The sequence below is a fragment of the Entelurus aequoreus genome, linkage group LG25, assembly GCF_033978785.1.
Source record: "Entelurus aequoreus isolate RoL-2023_Sb linkage group LG25, RoL_Eaeq_v1.1, whole genome shotgun sequence".
Classification (NCBI taxonomy): domain Eukaryota; kingdom Metazoa; phylum Chordata; class Actinopteri; order Syngnathiformes; family Syngnathidae; genus Entelurus; species Entelurus aequoreus.
This window is the reverse complement of record NC_084755.1, coordinates 4,635,471-4,657,889: the sequence shown is the minus strand read 5'-3', so window position 1 is coordinate 4,657,889 and position 22,419 is coordinate 4,635,471. Positions and strand designations below refer to the sequence as shown.

Sequence of the window (22,419 nt, the reverse complement as noted above, 5' to 3'; positions counted from 1 at the left end):
GTAGACTTCCATGCCATTAAATAGCAAACAAAGTAATAATGGGCATTTAATATAATTTAAACATTTTTATTAGTCATTTCTATTTAACATTATGGACACCAATTGCAAAACAAAAGCGTGGCAAAAACAATTAACAAACATGTTTCATACAAACACAGGTACTTTTTAAAAAAATATTCACAATTTAAATCTTTGGCCCAAACAGCAACAATTCAGCATTGAGTCATTCTTACAGTTATGCACAAATAAATATAAGGATAGAAAAATACAGCTCTGAGCTTTGTGGCGCTGTGTCTGTCTCATTTACTTGTCGTTTGGCTTACTGGGGCAGATGTTGCAGCTGATGTCCTTCCTCAGCAGGAGCGACACACAGCTGAGCCAGCTGCGACTGCTGGGCAACTCCCCGACTATTTCCCACGTGTCCGTTATGTCACAGAAGCTCTCGATGGTGTCGTGGTATCTAGAGGGGATCAAAGTTGCACCTTCACTCAGACGGACTGCAGAGTACTTCTTTCTTACCGGTCCCATCCTTCCTCTCCTCCCAGGACGTAGATCTTTCCATCCAGCACGGTAGCACCGGGCCGGTAGCGTCGTTCTTTCATGGCGGAGCACATGGTCCACTGGTTTGTCTTCGGGTTGTAACACTCCACCTTGTCTGTGTTTTCCTTTGAGGCGTGCCAGCCACCTACCATAAAACAAAAATGGTCATGTGGCTATAGCATACTTGCCAACCCTCCCGTTTTTAGCGGGAGAATCCCGGTATTCAGCGCCTCTCCCAACAGAGATTTTCTCCCGACAAACTCCCGGTATTCAGCCGGAGCTGGAGGCCACGCCCCCTCCAGCTCAATGCGGACCTGAGTGGGGACAGCCTGTTCTCACGTCCGCTTTCCCACAATATAAACAGCTTGCCTGCCCAATGTCATAACATCCAGGGCTTTTAGAGAGTAGAGCGCACAACTGCGCACACAACAAGGAGACGAAGCAGAAGAACGAGGAAATTACAGACATGGCGACGCCGTCGACGAGCAAGATGAAGAAATACGCTTGCAAGTTCCAAAACGAATGGAAACAAGAATTTCAGTTCATCCAGGACAGTTCGAAGGGGAAGGTGTATGTCGCCTGTAAATTTTGTAGAACAGACTTCTGCATTGAACACGGTGGCCGAAATGATATACTCATCATGAACGGAGAAGTTAAACAGGACAATACTGCCATCTAATGGATAGCCACCGGAACACTGAAATTCAAGTATTTTATTTTTTTTTCTATGTAAATAAAATAAAATAAAATAAAATATATATATATATATATATATATATATATATGAAATACTCGAGTTGGTGAATTCTAGCTGTAAATAACCACGCCCCCCGCATTTGACCCATCCCCACATGGGGATGGGTCAAATGCAGAGGGTAATTTCACCACACCTAGTGTGTGTGACAATCATTGAGACTTTAACTTGAAATAACTCCTATAACACTCAAAAGTGCAGATTTCGACCATTGAAATACTTTGTATAGTTCAAGACTTAGTCATTTAAAACTGCACATCATAATGGCAAATACACTTTTGATGTTAAAGGTCTAAAAAAATTATGTAGAACGTCCGGCGGGCCGGTTTGAAAATCTTCACAGGCCGCATGTATTTTGCCCAGGCCTGCTAAAGTACCTTGATTTGTATCCATATTGGGAAGATGTTAAAGAGGAAATTACCTATAACATAAATCTTTCCTTTTAGCGTACAAGCTGCTGAACCAGAACGAGGAATCTGCATTGCGGAAACTTCCGTCCATGTGGCGGTTTTAGGGTCGTACACCTGTGTGAGATCTGTGCCGTCGCCGTCCTCCAGAACTGCTCCACCTGCATGAAAAAAAGGAAAGAAAAAAAGGCATCTTTCAGAACCTTCTTAAGTGAGTCATTTTCTCACATAATGGCCTCCACTATAATACAAACCCCGTTTCCATATGAGTTGGGAAATTGTGTTAGATGTAAATGTAAACGGAATACAATTATTTGCAAATCCTTTTCAACCCATATTCAGTTGAATGCACTACAAAGACAACATATTTGATGTTCAAACTCATAAACTTTATTTTTTTTTGCAAATAATAATTAACTTAGAATTTCATTTCGTATGTGGGCTCTGTACCGAGGATGTCGATGTGGCTTGTACAGCCCTTTGAGACACTTGTGATTTAGGGCTATATAAATAAACATTGATTGATTGATTGATTCATGGCTGCAACACGTGACAAAGTAGTTGGGAAAGGGCATGTTCACCACTGTGTTACATGGCCTTTTCTTTTAACAACACTCAATAAACCAGGAGTCACCAACCAAGAGCTACTTCTTGGGTAGTGATTAATGCGAAGGGCTACCAGTTTGATACACACTTAAATAAATTGCCAGAAATAGCCAATTTGCTCAATTTACCTTTAACTCTATGTTATTATTAATAATTAATGATATTTACACTTAATTGAACGGTTTAAAAGAGGAGAAAACACGAAAAAAATGACAATTAAATTTTGAAACATAGTTTATCTTCAATTTCGACTCTTTAAAATTCAAAATTCAACCGAAAAAAAGAAGAAAAAAACTAGCTAATTCGAATCTTTTTGAAAAAATTAAAAAAATAATTTATAGAACATCATTACTACTTTTTCCTGATTAAGATTAATTTTAGAATTTGGATGACATGTTTTAAATAGGTTAAAATCCAATCTGCACTTTGTTAGAATATATAACAAATTGGACCAAGCTATATTTCTAACAAAGACAAATCATTATTTCTTCTAGATTTTCCAGGACAAATTTTTTTTAAAGAAATTCAAAAGACTTTGAAATAAGATTTAAATTTGATTCTACAGATTTTCTAGATTTGCCGGAATAATTTTTTTGAATTTTAATTATAATAAGTTTGAAGAAATATTTCACAAATATTCTTTGTCGTAAAAACAGAAGTTAAAATGAAGAATTAAATTTAAATGTATTTATCATTCTTTACAATAAAAAAAATAAATTTACTTGAACATTGATTTAAATTGTCAGTAAAGAAGAGGAAGGAATTTAAAAGGTAAAAAGGTATATGTGTTTAAAAATCCTAAAATCATTTTTAAGGTTGTATTTTTTCTCTAAAATTGTCTCTCAAAAGTTATAAGAAGCAAAGTAAAAAAAATTATGAATTTATTTAAACAAGTGAAGACCAAGTCTTTAAAATATTTTCTTGGATTTTCACATTTTATTTGAGTTTTGTCTTTCTTAGAATTAAAAATGTCGGGCAAAGCGAGACCAGCTTGCTAGTAAATAAATACAATTTAAAAAATAGAGGCAGCTCACTGGTAAGTGCTGCTATTTGAGCTATTTTTAGAACAGGCCCGCGGGCTACTCATCTGGTCCTTACGGGCTACCTGGTGCCCGCGGGCACCGCGTTGGTGACCCCTGCAATAAACGATTGGGAACTGAGGAAAGTAATTGTTGAAGCTTTGAAAGTGGAATTCTTTCCCATTCTTGTTTTATGTAGAGCTTCAGTCGTTCAACAGTCCGGGGTCTCCGCTGTCGTATTTTACGCTTCATAATGCGCCACACATTTTCAATGGGGGACAGGTCTGGACTGCAGGCGGGCCAGGAAAGTACCCGCACTCTTTTTTTACGAAGTCACGCTGTTGTAACACGTGCTGAATGTGGCTTGGCATCGTCTTGCTGAAATAAGCAGGGGCGTCCATGAAAAAGACGGCGCTTAGATGGCAGCATAAAACCTGTATGTACCTTTCAGCATTAACGGTGTCTTCACAGATGTGTAAGTTACCCATGTCTTGGGCACTAATACACCCCCATACCATCACACATGCTGGCTTTTGAACTTTGCGTCGATAACAGTCTGGATGGTTCGCTTCCCCTCTGGTCCGGATGACACGATGTCGAATATTTCCAAAAACAATTTGAAATGTGGACTCGTCAGACCACAGAACACTTTTCCACTTTGCATGAGTCCATCTTAGATGATCTCGGGCCCAGAAAAGCCGGCGGCGTTTCTGGGTGTTGTTGATAAATGGCTTTCGCTTTGCATAGTAGAGCTTTAACTTGCACTTACAGATGTAGCGACCAACTGTAGTTACTGACAGTGGTTTTCTGAAGTGTTCCTGAGCCCATGTGGTGATATCCTTTAGAGATTGATGTCGGTTTTTGATACAGTGCAGTCTGAGGGATCGAAGGTCACGGTCATTCCATGTTGGTTTCCGGCCATGCCGCTTACGTGGAGTGATTTCTCCAGATTCTCTGAACCTTTTGATGATATTATTGACCGTAGATGTTGAAATCCCTAAATTTCTTGCAATTGCACTTTGAGAAACGTTGTTCTTAAACTGTTTGACTATTTGCTCACGCAGTTGTGGACAAAGGGGTGTACCTCGCCCCATCCTTTCTTGTGAATGACTGAGCATTTTTTGGGAAGCTGTTTTTATACCCAATCATGGCACCCACCTGTTCCCAATTAGCCCGCACACCTGTGGGATGTTCCAAATAAGTGTTTGATGAGCATTCCTCAACTTTATCAGTATTTATTGCCACCTTTCCCAACTTCTTTGTCACATGTTGCTGGCATCAAATTCTAAAGTTAATGATTATTTGCAAAAAAAAAAAAGTTTATCAGTTTGAACATCAAATATGTTGTCTTTGTAGCATATTCAACTGAATATGGCTTGAAAAGGATTTGCAAATAATTGTATTCCGTTTATATTTACATCTAACACAATTTCCCAACTCATATGGAAACGGGGTTTGTAGATGCAATAAAGAAAAAAAACATGAGTGTCGCCTAATTGGGGAACAAACAACTCCAAAAGTTGATGGGTATAGCCCAGGGGTCACCAACCTTTTTGAAAGCAAGAGCTACTTCTTGGGTAGTGATTAATGCGAAGGGCTACCAGTTTGATACACACTTAAATAAATTGCCAGAAATAGCCAATTTGCTCAATTTACCTTTAACTCTATGTTATTATTAATAATTAATGATATTTACACTTAATTGAACGGTTTAAAAGAGGAGAAAACACGAAAAAAATGACAATTAAATTTTGAAACAGTTTATCTTCAATTTCGACTCTTTAAAATTCAAAATTCAACTGAAAAAAAGAGAAAAACTTAAAAAAAGAATTTTTGAACATCATTAGTAATTTTTCCTGATTAAGATTAATTATAGAATTTTGATGACATGTTTTGAATAGGTTAAAATCCAATCTGCACTTTGTTAGAATATATAACAAATTGGACCAAGCTATATTTCTAACAAAGACAAATCGTTATTTCTTCTAGATTTTCCAGAACAAAAATTTTAAAAGAAATTTAAAAGACTTTGAAATAAGATTTAAATTTGATTCTACAGGTTTTCTAGATTTGCCAGAATAATTTTTTTGAATTTTAATCATAATAAGTTTGAAAAATATTTCACAAATATTCTTTGTCGAAAAAACAGAAGCTAAAATGAAGAATTACATTAAAATGTATTTATTATTCTTTACAATAAAATAAATAAATTTACTTGAACATTGATTTAAATTGTCAGGAAAGAAGAGGAAGGAATTCAAAAGGTAAAAAGGTATATGTGTTTAAAAATCCTAAAATCATTTTTAAGGTTGTATTTTTTCTCTAAAATTGTCTCTCAAAGTTATAAGAAGCAAAGTAAAAAAAATTATGAATTTATTCAAACAAGTGACGACCAAGTCTTTAAAATATTTTCTTGGATTTTCAAATTCTATTTGAGTTTTGTCTCTCTTAGAATTAAAAATGTTGGGCAAAGCGAGACCAGCTTGCTAGTAAATAAATACAATTTAAAAAATAGAGGCAGCTCACTGGTAAGTGCTGCTATTTGAGCTATTTTTAGAACAGGCCGGCGGGCTACTCATCTGGTCCTTACGGGCTACCTGGTGCCCGCGGGCACCGCGTTGGTGACCCCTGGTATAGACTCAAACACATGCCGACTACCAATGTTATAACATTACTAGTAAAAGATGTGTTACAAATACACTCCTTTCTCCAACCAGATGCCTGCAGTTGAGTAAACACCCCAGGCCCCAAAGTATGATCATTCCTTCCCATTACCAGTAACGTAGAGCAGACCGTCGAGGGCCACCACAGCAGGGCTGGTGACGGCCATCTTGACGGATTCTGTGAACTGCCAGGAGTTGGTGTGAGGGTTGTAGCACTCCACTGAGGCCAGACGGTAGCGTCCTTCCCAACCGCCCACAGCATAAACAAAACCATCCAGCATCACAAGCCCTGCAAGGACAGAGAGCAAGAGACAATTGCATTATTTTTTTAAAATGACGATAAAAACATCACACACACTTTTGTACTTGCCTGTAATGAGGAATTATCGCTATCAAAATTTGACGGCGTTATATCGTCACGGTATGAATATTTGTTTAATGTGGGAGGAAACTGGAGTGCCTGAAGAAAACACACATCTTTTATCTCAAAATAATATTTTTGTATTTGCCTGTAATGAGGAATTATCGGTATCAAAATTTCACGGTATGAATATTTTTTTAATGTGGGAGGAAACTGGAGTGACAGTTTTTTTTAAATATTTGCTTAAAACAGATGTGCCTGCACAATTCTTTGCGCTTAAAAATACATGTTTGTAGTATGATTAGAATATTTTAGCACTATGTTTGTGTTCAATTACAGTAATTGTGTTTATCCTAAACATTCCTGCCACTTAATTTGACAGACTATGGCATTTGTACATTTTTTATTTGGACGTATACCACAATAATAATAATAACAATAATTTAAAAAAAAAACTTAGTTCAGTGTCTTTAAAATGACAATGTAAACATACTTTGTAACAAGTGTAAAAGAATGTTCACTTAAGTGTCTTTCAACTTTTACTTTCTGAGAAGCAGTGTCCTCCACAGTGGACATGTTTATATTCTACAGGAAAATGCTGTTACTCCGAAACGTTAACTAACAATTTAAGTATATTGTATATATGATATAAACTAGAGATAAATGCTTTAAAATGTAATATCAGAAATTATCGGTATCGGTTTTTTTATTATCGGTATCGTTTTTTTTTTTTTGTTTTTGTTTTTTTATTAAATCAACATAAAAAACACAAGATACACTTACAATTAGTGCACCAACCCACAAAACCTCCCTCCCCCATTTACACTCATTCACACAAAAGGGTTGTTTCCTTCTGTTATTAATATTCTGCTTCCTACATTATATATCAATATATATCAATACAGTCTGCAAGGGATACAGTCCGTAAGCACACATGATTGTGCGTGCTGCTGCTCCACTAATAGTACTAACCTTTAACAGTTAATTTTACTAATTTTCATTAATTACTAGTTTCTATGTAACTGATTTTATATTGTTTTACTTTCTTTTTTATTTAAGAAAATGTTTTTAATTTATTTATCTTATTTTATCCTATTAATTTAAAAAAAAAAAAAGGACCTTATCTTCACCATACCTGGTTGTCCAAATTAGGCATAATAATGTGTTAATTCCAAAACTGTATATATCAGTATCGGTTGATATCGGTATCGGTAATTAAAGAGTTGGACAATATCGGAATATCGGATATCAGCAAAAAGTCATTATCGGACATCCCTAATATAAACATATAATATAATATATCAGTATATATCCTATACTGTACATATATGTAAATATTACGTATATATGTTATATTGCTTTTAGTCTATTTTATACCTGCATTGTCCTTTCCATCATTTGTAACTGAGCTACTGTGTGGAACAATTTCCCTTGTGGATCATTAAAGTTTGTCCAAGTCTAATAATAACAACAACAACAACAATAGATGTCCGATAATATCGGACTGCCGATATTATCGGCCGATAAATGCTTTAAAATTTAATATCGGAAATGATCGGTTTCAAAAAGTAAAATGTATGACTTTTTAAAAGGCCGCTGTGTACACGGACGTAGGGAGAAGTACAGAGCGCCAATAAACCTTAAAGGCACTGCCTTTGCGTGCCGGCCCAATCACATAATATCTACGCCTTTTCACACACACACAAGTGAATGCAAGGCATACTTGGTCAACAGCCATACAGGTCACACTGAGGGTGGCCGTATAAACAACTTTAACACTGTTACAAATATGCACCACACTGTGAACCCACACCAAACAAGAATGACAAACACATTTCGGGAGAACATCCGCACCGTAACACAACATAAACACAACAAATACCCAGAACCCCTTGCAGCACCCTGGCATGTGATTTGACCACAATGAAAAAGACTGAAAAAATTTCCGGGGGTCTGGGGGACGAAGGCCCCCAGCCAGGTCCAGAAAACATCATTAATAGAACATCCATAACCCAATGATCCTAATGAATCACTGTATATGGTTCAGTCCCAACAGTATTTAGTCACTAATATTTACATCTTGTGTTAATTTCACATCCACAGGTGTCACATTGATCAGTGATATTATCTACAGTTTATTTACAGTATTACCACATTACTTCAGTTCATGTAATGTAATGTAAACATTTCATTCTTTTCGCCAAAATAGGATATACATTTATGAAAATAATTAAACATGTTTAGTATTGTTTACTCATGTTTGAAAATAGGAAATAATAATAATGTGAGGACACGGACATATTGCATGAAACAAGTGTGAAAATATTTACCTTCAAGATTGTTACACCACTGACAATAGTTTCAACAGAGTACATAAGAACTTAATATTACAAAATAGTATTATATGCAAATTTATTTCAAATAAATTGTTAACTGGAATCAATAATGCGACTCTTTGAATTTCTGTAATTTCATAATATATTTTCACGTGGCTTTTTATTTTTAGAAAAAAACATTTATATTTCGCAAAGCAATAATTGGTTAATATTTAAAGCAAACATGCGTATTTCGCAAGCAAATATTTTTTAGATTACCTCATTATTAACAACCCTGTCTGCAACTGAAGTGGGCGGATCTTTCCTCTCCATGTCTACGGCAGTTTAAACAAAAGATGAAGTCCGTAAGGTTTGCTCACTTTCGGTTGACATCCAAAAGTACCAGCTAGTGAAAAGTTAGTTTTCCTTGCTTCAAGTTGTTTCATATGTTTTTGGCGTTTCGCATGTACTTCTAAAGCCTTGAAACCTCGCGATCCATAGTCAATATTATCATGACACCACGTGCACAAAACCTTTCCGGGACGATCGATTTTCCGAATAAAATCACCAAACAAAGTCGTAACTTCCTTCTTCCCAACAGTATCAGTGATTTCCCTTTCCATCCAGTCCCATCGAAACTTATTTTTGACATGTTTATCAATTTCTTTTACTCGTAAAGCGTCCTTTCTCTCGAGAACCGACATCGTTTACATATGGAAAATGGCGTTATTAACGTCATCATTCATAACAGATGTCCTGATTGGTCACAAGGAACATATCGACCAATCAACTACGGCGTAATATAAACTACGTCTCGAATCTTGATTTAGGGTCGGAAAAAAAAACGGGAGATCATTTTTTTTTCCCCCCCGAGATTAAAAAAGACGGAATTCCGACTTTAGACGGAAAAATCACATGCCTGAGCACCAGAACCCCCCCAACCCCGCCTCAAACTCCTCATGCTCTCTCAGGGAGAGCATGTCCCAAATATCCAAGCTGCTGTTTTGAGGCATGTTAAAAAAAAAAACGCACTTTGTGACTTCAATAATAAATATGGCAGTGCCATGTTGGCATTTTTTTCCCATAACTTGAGTTGATTTATTTTGGAAAACCTTGTTATATTGTTGAATGCATCCAGCGGGGCATCACAACAAAATTTGGCATAATGTGTTCATTCCACGACTGCATATATCGGTATCGGTTGATATCGGAATCGGTAATTAAGAGTTGGACAATATATCGGAATATCTGCAAAAAAGCCATTATCGGACATCTCTAATAATAATAATAATAATAATAATAATAATAATAATAATAATAATCTCTGAGATCGATAGGTTGCGAGTTCAAACCGGCCGAGTCATACCAAAGACTATAAAAATGGGAGCCATTACCTCCCTGCTTGGCACTCAGCATCAAGGGTTGGAATTGGGGGTTAAATCACTAAAAATGATTCCCGGGCGCGGCCGCCGCTGTTGCCCACTGCTCCCCTCACCTCCCAGGGGGTGAACAAGAGATGGGTCAAACGCAGAGGACAAATTTCACCACACCTAGTATGTGTGACTAGAGATGTCCGATAATATCGGCCTGCCGATATTATTGGCCGATATATGCGTTAAAATGTAATATCGGAAATTATCGGTATCGGTTTTTTTATTATCGGTATCGTTTTTTTTTATTAAATCAACATAAAAAACACAAGATACACTTACAATTAGTGCACCAACCCAAAAAACCTCCCTCCCCCCATTTACACTCATTCACACAAAAGGGTTGTTTCTTTCTGTTATTAATATTCTGCTTCCTACATTATATATCAATATATATCAATACAGTCTGCAAGGGATACAGTCCGTAAGCACACATGATTGTGCGTGCTGCTGCTCCACTAATAGTACTAACCTTTAACAGTTAATTTGACTCATTTTCATTCATTACTAGTTTCTATGTAACTGTTTTTATATTGTTTTACTTTCTTTTTTATTCAAGAAAATGTTTTTAATTTATTTATCTTATTTTACAAATTTTTTTTAAAAAGTACCTTATCTTCACCATACCTGGTTGTCCAAATTAGGCATAATAATGTGTTAGTTCCACGACTGCATATATCGGTTGATATCGGTATCGGTAATTAAAGAGTTGGACAATATCGGAATATCGGATATCGGCAAAAAGCCATTATCGGACATCCCTATGTGTGACAATCATTGGTACTTTAACAATATTGTACCTTAGCATTAATACTGTGAGATTTTGATACTTTACACCCCTAGTGGCACGCACTCACCAAGTTCGGAGCGGGCAACGTTCATCGGAGCCATTTCCATCCAGGTGTTGAAGCACGTGTCGTAGCGCCATAACTCCCTGCTGGCTGAGCCGTCAGGAAACTCCCCTCCAGCTAAGTACAGAGTGGAGTCTACATGGAAGACGAGGAACTGCAACTTAGTCCTTTTAAAATCAGTTCCTTGGTGAGGTCATGACCCTGTTAACCCACCGGACACCACCAAACCGTGCTTGCTCACAGCGAAAGGCAGGCACGCCAGGTTATTCCACTTATTGGTGGCAGGATCGAAGCTCTCCACGGTGCGCAACACCACCTTGTCGTCCTCCCCGCCGACTGTTACGATGACTTCGGATGTTCCTGTTGCGATGTAAACAAAAAGATTAGAATGAATGAGCAGAGCAAAGTCAGGGATTTTCCTGCCTTCAAAATTTACCGGTGGATTTGCGAGGCCGTGCCCGGGGGCAGAAGAGCTCTCTGCGGCGGTCCTTTAGCAGCAGGTAGTCTTTGGCCTCAGAGATAAGCCTTTGGCAGCCCTGGTTCTCCTTCACCACATCAAGAGACTCGATCACATCGTGGAGGTAGTAAGGGCTGATGAGAGGCAGACGGACGTGTTCCAGGACCTTCCAAGAAAAGAGTGGGCGGAGTCACAAATGTGGTCTACCATCAGCCCATGAACCACACAGACTGAACTACCTTGTCAAAGCTCTGCTTGCGGGATGGACATTTATTTAGCCACAGCACGGCGGCCTCGAACACCAGCTCCTCTCGAGACACGTTCAGGTCGTCACTGGCTAGAATTTCAGTCAGCTTGTCCACACACAGAGACAGGAACTCCTCCTGCAAGGGAGATCAGAGAGATTTTTGATTTATTTTTTATTCGGGGCGAGGGTTTATTAACGTAACAACTATTTAAGCGCTGTCTAGAATAGTGTTTTTCAACCACTGTGCGAGAGAGTCTGGTGTGCCGTGGAAGATTATATAATTTCACCTATTTGGGTTAAAAATATTTTATGCAAACCAGTAATTGCAATCTGCAAATGATGTGTTGTTGTCGAGTGTCGGTGCTGTCTAGAGATCGGCAGAGTAACCGTGTAATACTCTTCCATATCAGTAGGTGGCAGCCGGTAGCTAATTGATTTGTAAACGTATATAATGCTTAAACCAAAAATAAACAAAAAGGTGAGTAGGGATGATGTTTGATAAGAAATTATCGAGTTCGAGCCTATTATCGAATCCTCTTATCGAACCGATTCCTTATCGATTCTCTTATCGAGTACAGATAGGTTGTTGTATATGGAAAAAAACACACAATATTTGGTTTAACAAAAGCTCACTTTTATTATATAATAAAAAAATAAAATCTAATAAATAAATAAATAAATAAATATTGACTGTTGTTACCCAAAGTATATTAAGTGGGATTTTTCAGAGAAACAAATATATACAGTAACACAAAAACAAGCTGTCTCTGTGATCACTATAAGTGTATAAATAATAATATAGTGTTAAATAAAATCAGTCCCTTGGGCACAAATCTGAAAATAATACAGCTCTCCAAAAAGTGCACTTCTGCTGCTATTGGAACATAACTGTTTGTTATGATGCTTTGACATTTTTGCAGTTTATTTCTTTATTGAAAGAACATTCTATGAAGAGAAAAGTTCTTTGCAAATGCGGTTACAATGCTAAAAAATGAAAAGTTAAAGCTAAAAAAAGAAATACACTTTATTGAGTTAACATTATTTCTTTATGGGGGGAAAATGTTATGAGCTAGAGAATATAACAACTACACTACCCAGCATGCAACGGGAGTTACGAGCATGCGCGGAGCCCCCCTGATAAGTGTTGCATGTTGCCACGCTGTGAAAGTAAACGTCAAGAACTCAGCAAACACGCCTCTTCTGCATTATTTATAATTAGACAGACAACACATATACAGTGTGATTTTGTTTTGTTTACAAGGAAAGAAAAACAAAAGTTAAAAAAGGGAGATATGTTGTATATATATGTATGTGCTGCGGTTGTTTTAAGAACGTTGCGACAGCTGCCGTAAAGGAGGTGCGTTGCTAGCCTGGTTGCTATGTTTCCGGTTGGTGGTAAAAGTGTTGGTCATGTGTTTTACCCTGCTAAAATCTCTCAGTAAAGTTATGCGATGGATTATAGCTTTTGTTTTGAACTTTATTACACCTTGGAGCGCTTTTTCCCGTCCATTGTTTTCCTGCTTTCTCTATCTGCGCCTAATGACTGAGCTACGTGACGTCATTTCTTGTGATGTCCCACGGAGCATTTCTGGTCGGGACTGGATTCGAATAAAGAATCAACTCTTTTCCTTTACTATAGTGGTCTCGATAACGGGTACCGGTTCTCAAAAAGGGATTCGAGTCCGAGGACTCGGTTCTTTTCTTATCAAACAACCGGGAAAACCGGTTTCGAGTATCATCCCTAAAGGTGAGTGCCCCTAAAAAGGCATTGAAGCTTAGGGATGGCTATGGGAAACAAAACTAAAACTGAACTGGCTACAAAGTAAACAAAAACAGAATGCTGGACGACAGCAAAGACTTACTGTGGAGCGAAGACATGTTCATTCGAACATGACAATCAACAATGTCCCCACAAAGAAGGATAAAAACTACTGAAATCTTCTTGATTGCTAAAACAAAGTAGATGCGGGAAATATCGCTCAAAAAGGAAGACATGAAACTGCTACAGGAAAATACCAAAAAAAAGAGAAAAAGCCACCAAAATAAGAGCGCAAGACACAAACTAAAACACTACACACAGGAAAACAGCAAAAAACTCAAAATAAGTCAGGGTGTGATGTGACAGGTGGTGACAGTACACCTACTTTGAGACAAGAGCTATATTGATGCGTGCTTGGTTATGCTTTAAAGTCATATCCAACAATTGTGACAACGACTTTTTACTGTCAACAGAGTTTAGTTTTTTAATGATTTCTGCTGGTGGTGTGCCTCCGCATTTTTTCCAACGCAAAAAATGTGCCCTGGCTCAAAAAAGGTTGAACAACACTGGTCTAGAAAGGCTGTGGCACAGCAAAGTGTGCAGAGGTCTCACCTGTTGACAGACGCAGCTGAAGTGCTCAAGAATATAGTCCATGCTTTGCGTTTCCAGCTGCTTACATGAATGTGCCTCGGCAAAGCAGTGGATCCCCACACAGTTTATCTCGTCCATCTGACGCTCCATAAAACGACAGCAGGCCTCCCGCACAGCCATCACATCCAGCAGGTTGGCCGCCGCCAACAAGGCCTGAACAGAGCAGGGTGGTTCAAGCGGCGAGTGCGCAAAACGATGGACCCGACCGACCCGGCAAAGTCCTAAGAGCAGATGTGACCCGGAAGATGCCGTGGTTTGGACGTGTGAGGTTGTCTAGTTGAGACTTGGGGCCAGATTGACTAAGATCCAAACACCACGCGGAAAACAGCTTGTACTAGGGCTGGATGAGATAATAATCACAATTATTTTAATGGATATTGTAATCAGGATTAATTACACGATCATTAATTATTTTGTGTTACGGTGCGGATGTTCTCCCGAAATGTGTTTGCCATTCTTGTTTGGTGTGGGTTCACAGTGTGGCGCGTATTTGTAACAGTGTTAAAGTTGTTTATACGGCACCCTCAGTGTGACCTGTATGGCTGTTGATCAAGTATGATTGCATTCACTTGTGTGTGTGAAAAGCCGTAGATATTATGTGATTGGGCCGGCACGCAAAGGCAGTGCCTTTAAGGTTTATCTGCGCTCCGTACTTCTCCCTACGTCCGTGTACACAGCGGCCTTTTAAAAAGCCACACATTTTACTTTTTGAAACAGATACACATAATTTCCGATATCACATTTTAAAGCGATGATATCGGCAGTCCGATATTATCAGACATCTCTACTAATAATATAACAGGATAATGCATACATTTATCTAGGGGTGTAACGGTACACAAAAATGTCGGTTCGGTACGTACCTCGGTTTAGAGGTCACGGTTCGGTTCATTTTCGGTACAGTAAGAAAACAACAAAATATAAATTTTTGGGTTATTTATTTACCAAATTTGCAAAATCTTCCACCAAAAATATTTGTCTTAGTGTAATATTTGATGTGAAGTAATGGGAACCTTGGATAGGTCAATAATTCATAATAACATTGATTTTGATTCAATATTATGTTTTGAGCAATGACAGTTTGAAAGAAAAAAAAACAGCTTTGTTTTATTAGTCAACATTGCAACTTTTTCTAAATGACATTTAACCTTTTTTATTTCACTTTTGTTATGTTTTTGTTTATTTTAATAATATTTTTAGAATGTGCCGTGGGCCTTTAAAACATTAGCTGTGGGCCGCAAATGGCCTCTGGGGCACACTTTTGACACCCCTGCTATAGATAATAAAAAATGAAATGTGATAAATCTATGGATAAAAAGCAAAGCCTGGCGACGCATGCGCGTTTATCATAACTCTCTCTCTCTCTATCTCTGCCCCTCCCTCACCAATGTTGATGCGCGCACAATTTGTTTTGTTTTTAACCCCTTCTTAACCCTGAACGTACATTGAAAAAACACGCCACCCTAACTCAAAATGCCGGACATTTGAGGCATTTAAGAAACTCCGCCCTGACAGCTCCGCAAAAGAGGACATGTCCGGTGAAAAGAGGACGTATGGTCAGTCTATCCTAGCCCGTTAGCTGCTAGCATGCCGTGTGTTGTGCCTCGGTGTGCATTGTTTACACAACGTGCGTTACGCTACTTAATGGGTGAGGGCCGACATCCGGGCAACTGAGCTACATACGGGTTCTTCGAGCCATAGCAACGAGACTGGCGTTGAAAACAAACCATTGCCATTACTCTTTAACCTGTCGACCTACGCTGGTTAAACCCGTCATTCTGCCTCCAAAATGCCGAAAAACTGTGTTGTTTTTGGTTGTGCTAACCACAACTGGAAACAGGGAAAACAAAGGTTGTATTTTGTTCTGCCAAAGCGTGATAAAAGCCCACAGAGACGAGACAAATGGCTCGCAGCTTTACACCGGGAAAACGAACGGTTCTACTTGGACGTCAAGCAGAACGCCAAAGGCCGCTTCTTGAAGATAGCCGAAGTCGGGGCCGGTGGCAACAAGATCCGCCTCACGCTGTCTATGTCGGTGGCGGTCGAGTTCCGCTACTACTTGGGGGACTTCATCGAACACTACGCCCAGTTGGGTCCCAGCAACCCGGGCATGGTGCAGGATGAGCCGCGGCAGGCCCTGAAAAGAGAGTTCCTAGTCCGGGAGAATCGGAAGTACTACATGGACCTGAAAGAGAACCAGTGGGGACGGTTCTTGAGGATCCGTCAGACCGTGAACAGGGGGCCCGGCTTGGGGTCAGACCATCGCGCTCCCGGCGCAGGGACTTATCGAGTTCCGCGACGCTTTGGCCAAACTTATTGACGATTACGGCGTGGACGAGGAGCCCGCAGAGCTGCCGGAGGGCTCGTCGACTGTGGACAACAAGCGCTTCTTCTTCGACGTGGGCTCCAACAAGTACGGCGTGTTCACACAAAAGTTGTTGATAACTTCCGCGTCTCTTTCTTAGTAGCGCGCAGGCTAAGCTAACTAGCAAGCTAAGCTAAGCCTGAGACGCTTTAAAGTTCACTGAGACGAGTCTGACGCAAATAATACATTTTCGTTTTTTTCACACGATATGCAACTAAGTAAAAATGCGTAAATGAAGGATTTAACGCCGACTTCCAAGCCACAACGCTCGTTAAATGCTTTTTCTGTCAATGCTGTGTTCGCTGTGAGCTGGTTTGTTTTCAACGAATTCCCGGTTGCTAGGGGATTGGTAGGCGGAAGTGACGTAGGTCCGCCCACACCCATATGTCCGTGTGGAAACTCGTTCGGTACACCTCCGAACCGAACCGGAACCCCCGTACCGAAACTGTTCAATACAAATACACGTACCGTTACACCCCTACATTTATCATTTGTTTTCAAAACGCTTACAAAAAAGTGGGACCCCATTTTTCTGACTTGATGGGGTCCCATTTTGAAAATTCCTAGCACCAACACCGAGCAATGTGGAAAAGAAAGAAAAGATGGAAACCTACCTGGACATTTGCTTTGGAAATGTAGACCGCTGACGTATAGGCGTACCTCACCAGCATGCCGATCATCTGTGGCTCCACTCCATTGATGGCCACCCGCTCCTGCTTGGACTCCTTCAGGTCGGTGGTGAACATGGTCTGCAAAGGTCAACGTCAGCGGCTGTTACTGTGGACGTTGAAGGAAGAGCGGCACGTACCTGGAAGTAAGAGCTGAAGGAAGCCAACACGATGCGGTGACAGGGGAACTCCTGTCCGCCACAGCACAGAGTGACGTCACAGAAGGAGTTGAAGAGGCGCAGGGTGTTGAGGCCCTGCAGGACGGTGTTGGGGTGCCGGGCCTCCACAAACAGGTAGTCCTCGCCGCCCGGAGGGTTACTGCAGTCTTCCTGGGTGTTGGCGTTTAAAGGGGAGGGCGACACTAAATCTTCCACAAGCTCAGACATTTCGGGCTGTGAGGAAGAAGCCTGCGGGACAAACGCAGATAACGACATGGGCACTTTTTAAAAAAAGTCCACGCGGTCATGCTTTTAAGTCCTTTCCACGAGCTATTTGACATGTAAAACACCTACAACCTGCGAAAGGCTGATAACCTGGCTGCTAGCTTTCACTAACTAAGCTTCAGTGATGGTCTGGCTGATAACCTGGCTGCTAGCTGTCACTAACTAAGCTTCAGTGATGGTCTGGAGACATGTTTAAGGACATATTCAAGACAACTTTGTACGGAGGCACGGCATTGCAAACACAGACGTTTAATTCATTTGACCTGTAGACATAAGCATGCATTTTACCTGTAGATATAATCATGAAGCTACAGTGCAAATGTTACTTGTAGAAATAATCATGCATTATACTTGTAGATATAATCATGAAGCTACAGTGCAAATGCTACCTGTAGACATAATCATGCATTTTACTTGTAGATATAATCATGAAGCTACAGTGCAAATGTTACCTGTAGACATAATCATGCATTTTACCTGTAGATATAATCATGAAGCTACAGTGCAAATGTTACCTGTAGACATAATTATGCATTTTACTTGTAGATATAATCATGAAGCTATAGTGCAAATGTCACCTGCAGACATAATCATGCATTTTACTTGTAGATATAATCATGAAGCTACAGTGCAAATGTTACCTGTAGACATAATCATGCATTTTACTTGTAGATATAATCATGAAGCTACAGTGCAAATGTTACCTGTAGACATAATCATGCATTTTACTTGTAGATATAATCATGAAGCTACAGTGCAAATGTTACCTGTAGACATAATCATGTATTTTACTTGTAGATATAATCATGAAGCTACAGTGCAAATGTTACCTGTAGACATAATCATGCATTTTACTTGTAGATAGAATCATGAAGCTACAGTGCAAATGTTACCTGTAGACATAATCATGAAGCTACAGTGCAAATGTCACCTGCAGACATAATCATGCATTATACATGTAGATATAATCATGAAGCTACAGTGCAAATGTTACCTGTAGACATAATCATGCATTTTACTTGTAGATAGAATCATGAAGCTACAGTGCAAATGTTACCTGTAGACATAATCATGCATTTTACTTGTAGATATAATCATGAAGCTACAGTGCAAATGTTACCTGTAGACATAATCATGTATTTTACTTGTAGATATAATCATGAAGCTACAGTGCAAATGTTACCTGTAGACATAATCATGTATTTTACTTGTAGATATAATCATGAAGCTACAGTACAAATGTTACCTGTAGACATAATCATGTATTTTACTTGTAGATATAATCATGAAGCTACAGTGCAAATGTTACCTGTAGACATAATCATGCATTATACATGTAGATATAATCATGAAGCTACAGTGCAAATATTACCTGTAGACATAATCATGCATTATACATGTAGATATAATCATGAAGCTACAGTGCAAATGTTACCTGTAGACATAATCATGAAGCTACAGTGCAAATGTTACCTGTAGACATAATCATGAAGCTAGAGTGCAAATGTTACCTGTAGACATAATCATGCATTTTACTTGTAGATATAATCATGAAGCTACAGTGCAAATGTTACCTGTAGACATAATCATGCATTATACATGTAGATATAATCATGAAGCTACAGTGCAAATGTAGACATAATCATGCATTTTACCTGTAGACATAATCATGAAGCTACAGTGCAAATGTTACCTGTAGACATAATCATGCATTATACATGTAGATATAATCATGAAGCTACAGTGCAAATGTTACCTGTAGACATAATCATGCATTTTACTTGTAGATATAATCATGAAGCTACAGTGCAAATGTTACCTGTAGACATAATCATGCATTTTACTTGTAGATATAATCATGAAGCTACAGTGCAAATGTTACCTGTAGACATAATCATGCATTTTACCTGTAGATATAATCATGAAGCTACAGTGCAAATGTTACCTGTAGACATAATTATGCATTTTACTTGTAGATATAATCATGAAGCTACAGTGCAAATGTTACCTGTAGACATAAGCATGCATTTTACTTGTAGATATAATCATGAAGCTACAGTGCAAATGTTACCTGTAGACATAATCATGCATTTTACTTGTAGATATAATCATGAAGCTACAGTGCAAATGTTACCTGTAGACATAATCATCCATTATACATGTAGATATAATCATGAAGCTACAGTGCAAATGTAGACATAATCATGCATTTTACCTGTAGATATAATCATGAAGCTACAGTGCAAATGTTACCTGTAGACATAATCATGCATTTTACTTGTAGATATAATCATGAAGCTACAGTGCAAATGTTACCTGTAGACATAATCATGCATTTTACTTGTAGATATAATCATGAAGCTACAGTGCAAATGTTACCTGTAGACATAATCATGCATTTTACTTGTAGATATAATCATGAAGCTACAGTGCAAATGTTACCTGTAGACATAATCATGCATTATACATGTAGATATAATCATGAAGCTACAGTGCAAATGTAGACATAATCATGCATTTTACCTGTAGACATAATCATGAAGCTACAGTGCAAATGTTACCTGTAGACATAATCATGAAGCTAGAGTGCAAATGTTACCTGTAGACATAATCATGCATTTTACTTGTAGATATAATCATGAAGCTACAGTGCAAATGTTACCTGTAGACATAATCATGCATTTTACTTGTAGATATAATCATGAAGCTACAGTGCAAATGTTACCTGTAGACATAATCATGCATTATACATGTAGATATAATCATGAAGCTACAGTGCAAATGTAGACATAATCATGCATTTTACCTGTAGACAATCATGAAGCTACAGTGCAATGTTACCTGTACACATAATCATGAAGCTAGAGTGCAAATGTAACCTGTAGACATAATCATGCATTTTACCTGTAGACATAATCATGAAGCTACAGTGCAAATGTTACTTGTAGACATAATCATGAAGCTACAGTGCAAATGTCACCTGCAGACATAATCACGAAGCTACAGTGCAAATGTTACTTGTAGACATAATCATGAAGCTACAGTGCAAATAATAAATAATCACTTACCTGTAGACATAATCATGAAGCTCCAAAGCTCCAGTGCAAATGCTAACATACGCTGATCCAGACCTGGTAGACGGACGCTTCTTCTTGCATTTTATAGGCAGTTGAGAAAAGGCTTCTTAGGCTCATTACTGCCACCACATGGTAACAGCGTGTAGTGCGGGGAATGCTTGCAGGGCGGTGAGGGGTTTTTTGTGTGCCAAAATCATACAGTATATATATATATATATATATACATATATATATATGTATACAGTACATGTTACTCTCTCCAAGGTTTTAATCAAGGCTCAAGTTGTTGGTTTTTCTCAAACAGACATTTATTTTCAGCCACGCCTTCTTCTCGTAACAACGATGCCAAAATAATGTCGAAATAATGCCGTCAGAACTAATGAATAAGAACAACAGAACTTACAATTAGTCTGACATCAAATAGAAGAAAACACATTGATTTCACATACATATCAGAAAGAATCATACCTCATTGGCCTCACAAAGTCCGAGGGAATAAAGTTTCTTTATAAGCCGAGACTCCATGAACCTCCTCCATCACATGTTTGCTTCCCTTATTCCGTCACATATTAATTGTCCCCCCAACAATGTGACCAAACCGGAACAAATAATATGTTCCTCTCCAATTTACATGGGTTTTGTAACAAAAATAAAGTTAATATACTTGCATGAAATTACCAAAGAAAATACATTTTTGATCACATTATATGTAAATATGAACTTATATTTATACATTGTATTTATTTACTCTAACCAACTATGAAATGATATAACATATATACAATGTGCTTCTGTCAGCAGCTATAGTACAGGCCAAACGTTTGGACACACTTTCTCTTATTAATGCGTTTTCTTTATTTTCATGACTATTTACATTGTAGATTGTCACTGACGACATCAAAACTATGACACCTGTGACTTGAAAACCATTTCGGGTGACTACCTCTTGAAGCTCATGGAGAGAATGCCAAGAGTGTGCAAAGCAGTAATCAGAGCGAAGGGTCGCAATTTTGAAGAAACTAGAATATAAAACATGTTTTCAGTTATTTCACCTGTAGATATAATCATGAAGCTACAGTGCAAATATTACCTGTAGACATAATCATGCATTTTACCTGTAGATATAATCATGGCATCAAAACTATGACACCTGTGACTTGAAAACCATTTCGGGTGACTACCTCTTGAAGCTCATGGAGAGAATACCAAGAGTGTGCAAAGCAGTAATCAGAGCAAAGGGTGGCTATTTTGAAGAAACTAGAATATGAAACATGTTTTCAGTTATTTCACCTTTTTTTGTTACGTACATAACTCCACATGTGTTCATTCATAGTTTTGATGTGAGAATCTACAATGTAAATCAGGGGTCCCCAAACTACGGCCCGCGGGCCGGATGCGGCCCCCCAGCATCCAAAATCCAGCCCACAAGTTAATACATTTTTTTATTTTATTTATTTATTTTATTTTATTATTTTTTTTAATCTTTCCTTTCTAATCCATTTTCTACCGCTTGTTACTCTTGGTGTCTCCTAGCCGCTCAGGCAAATCATATTGTCTAAAAATGAATTTTCCCATCAATAACGTGAAAAGGTTAAATGTTGATGAACATCAATGTTAATTGATGTTAAATGACAAAACGGATTATAAAGACAATGTAGATATATATATATATATATATATATATATATATATATATATATATATATATATATATATATATATATATATATATATATATATATATATATATATATATATATATATATATATATATATATATATACAGCCTGGCCCCTGGCCAATTTT

At 38.2% G+C, this 22,419-nt stretch overlaps 1 protein-coding gene across 5 annotated transcripts; it reads right to left on the bottom strand.

Moving 5' to 3' along the window:
* Positions 1–45: 45 nt before the first annotated feature.
* Positions 46–21,177, bottom strand: si:ch211-256e16.3 (kelch-like protein diablo). 5 transcript variants are annotated; one of them, XM_062037230.1, is made up of 12 exons: positions 21,082–21,177; positions 17,234–17,500; positions 17,040–17,174; positions 14,022–14,213; positions 11,643–11,786; positions 11,383–11,569; positions 11,160–11,306; positions 10,953–11,081; positions 6,102–6,278; positions 1,716–1,862; positions 520–685; positions 46–460 (listed from the first exon to the last, which is right to left on the bottom strand). In XM_062037230.1, exons 1-12 carry the CDS (start codon positions 21,136–21,138, stop codon positions 304–306), a joined length of 1,905 nt encoding a protein of 634 aa, XP_061893214.1. In that variant the 5' UTR covers positions 21,139–21,177; the 3' UTR covers positions 46–303. The 5 variants fall into 5 exon arrangements, with proteins under 5 accessions (XP_061893214.1, XP_061893215.1, XP_061893216.1 ...); XM_062037231.1 differs by lacking the exon at positions 21,082–21,177 and adding an exon at positions 20,605–20,964; XM_062037232.1 differs by lacking the exon at positions 21,082–21,177 and adding an exon at positions 18,430–18,453.
* Between the last annotated feature and the right edge of the window lie 1,242 nt (positions 21,178–22,419).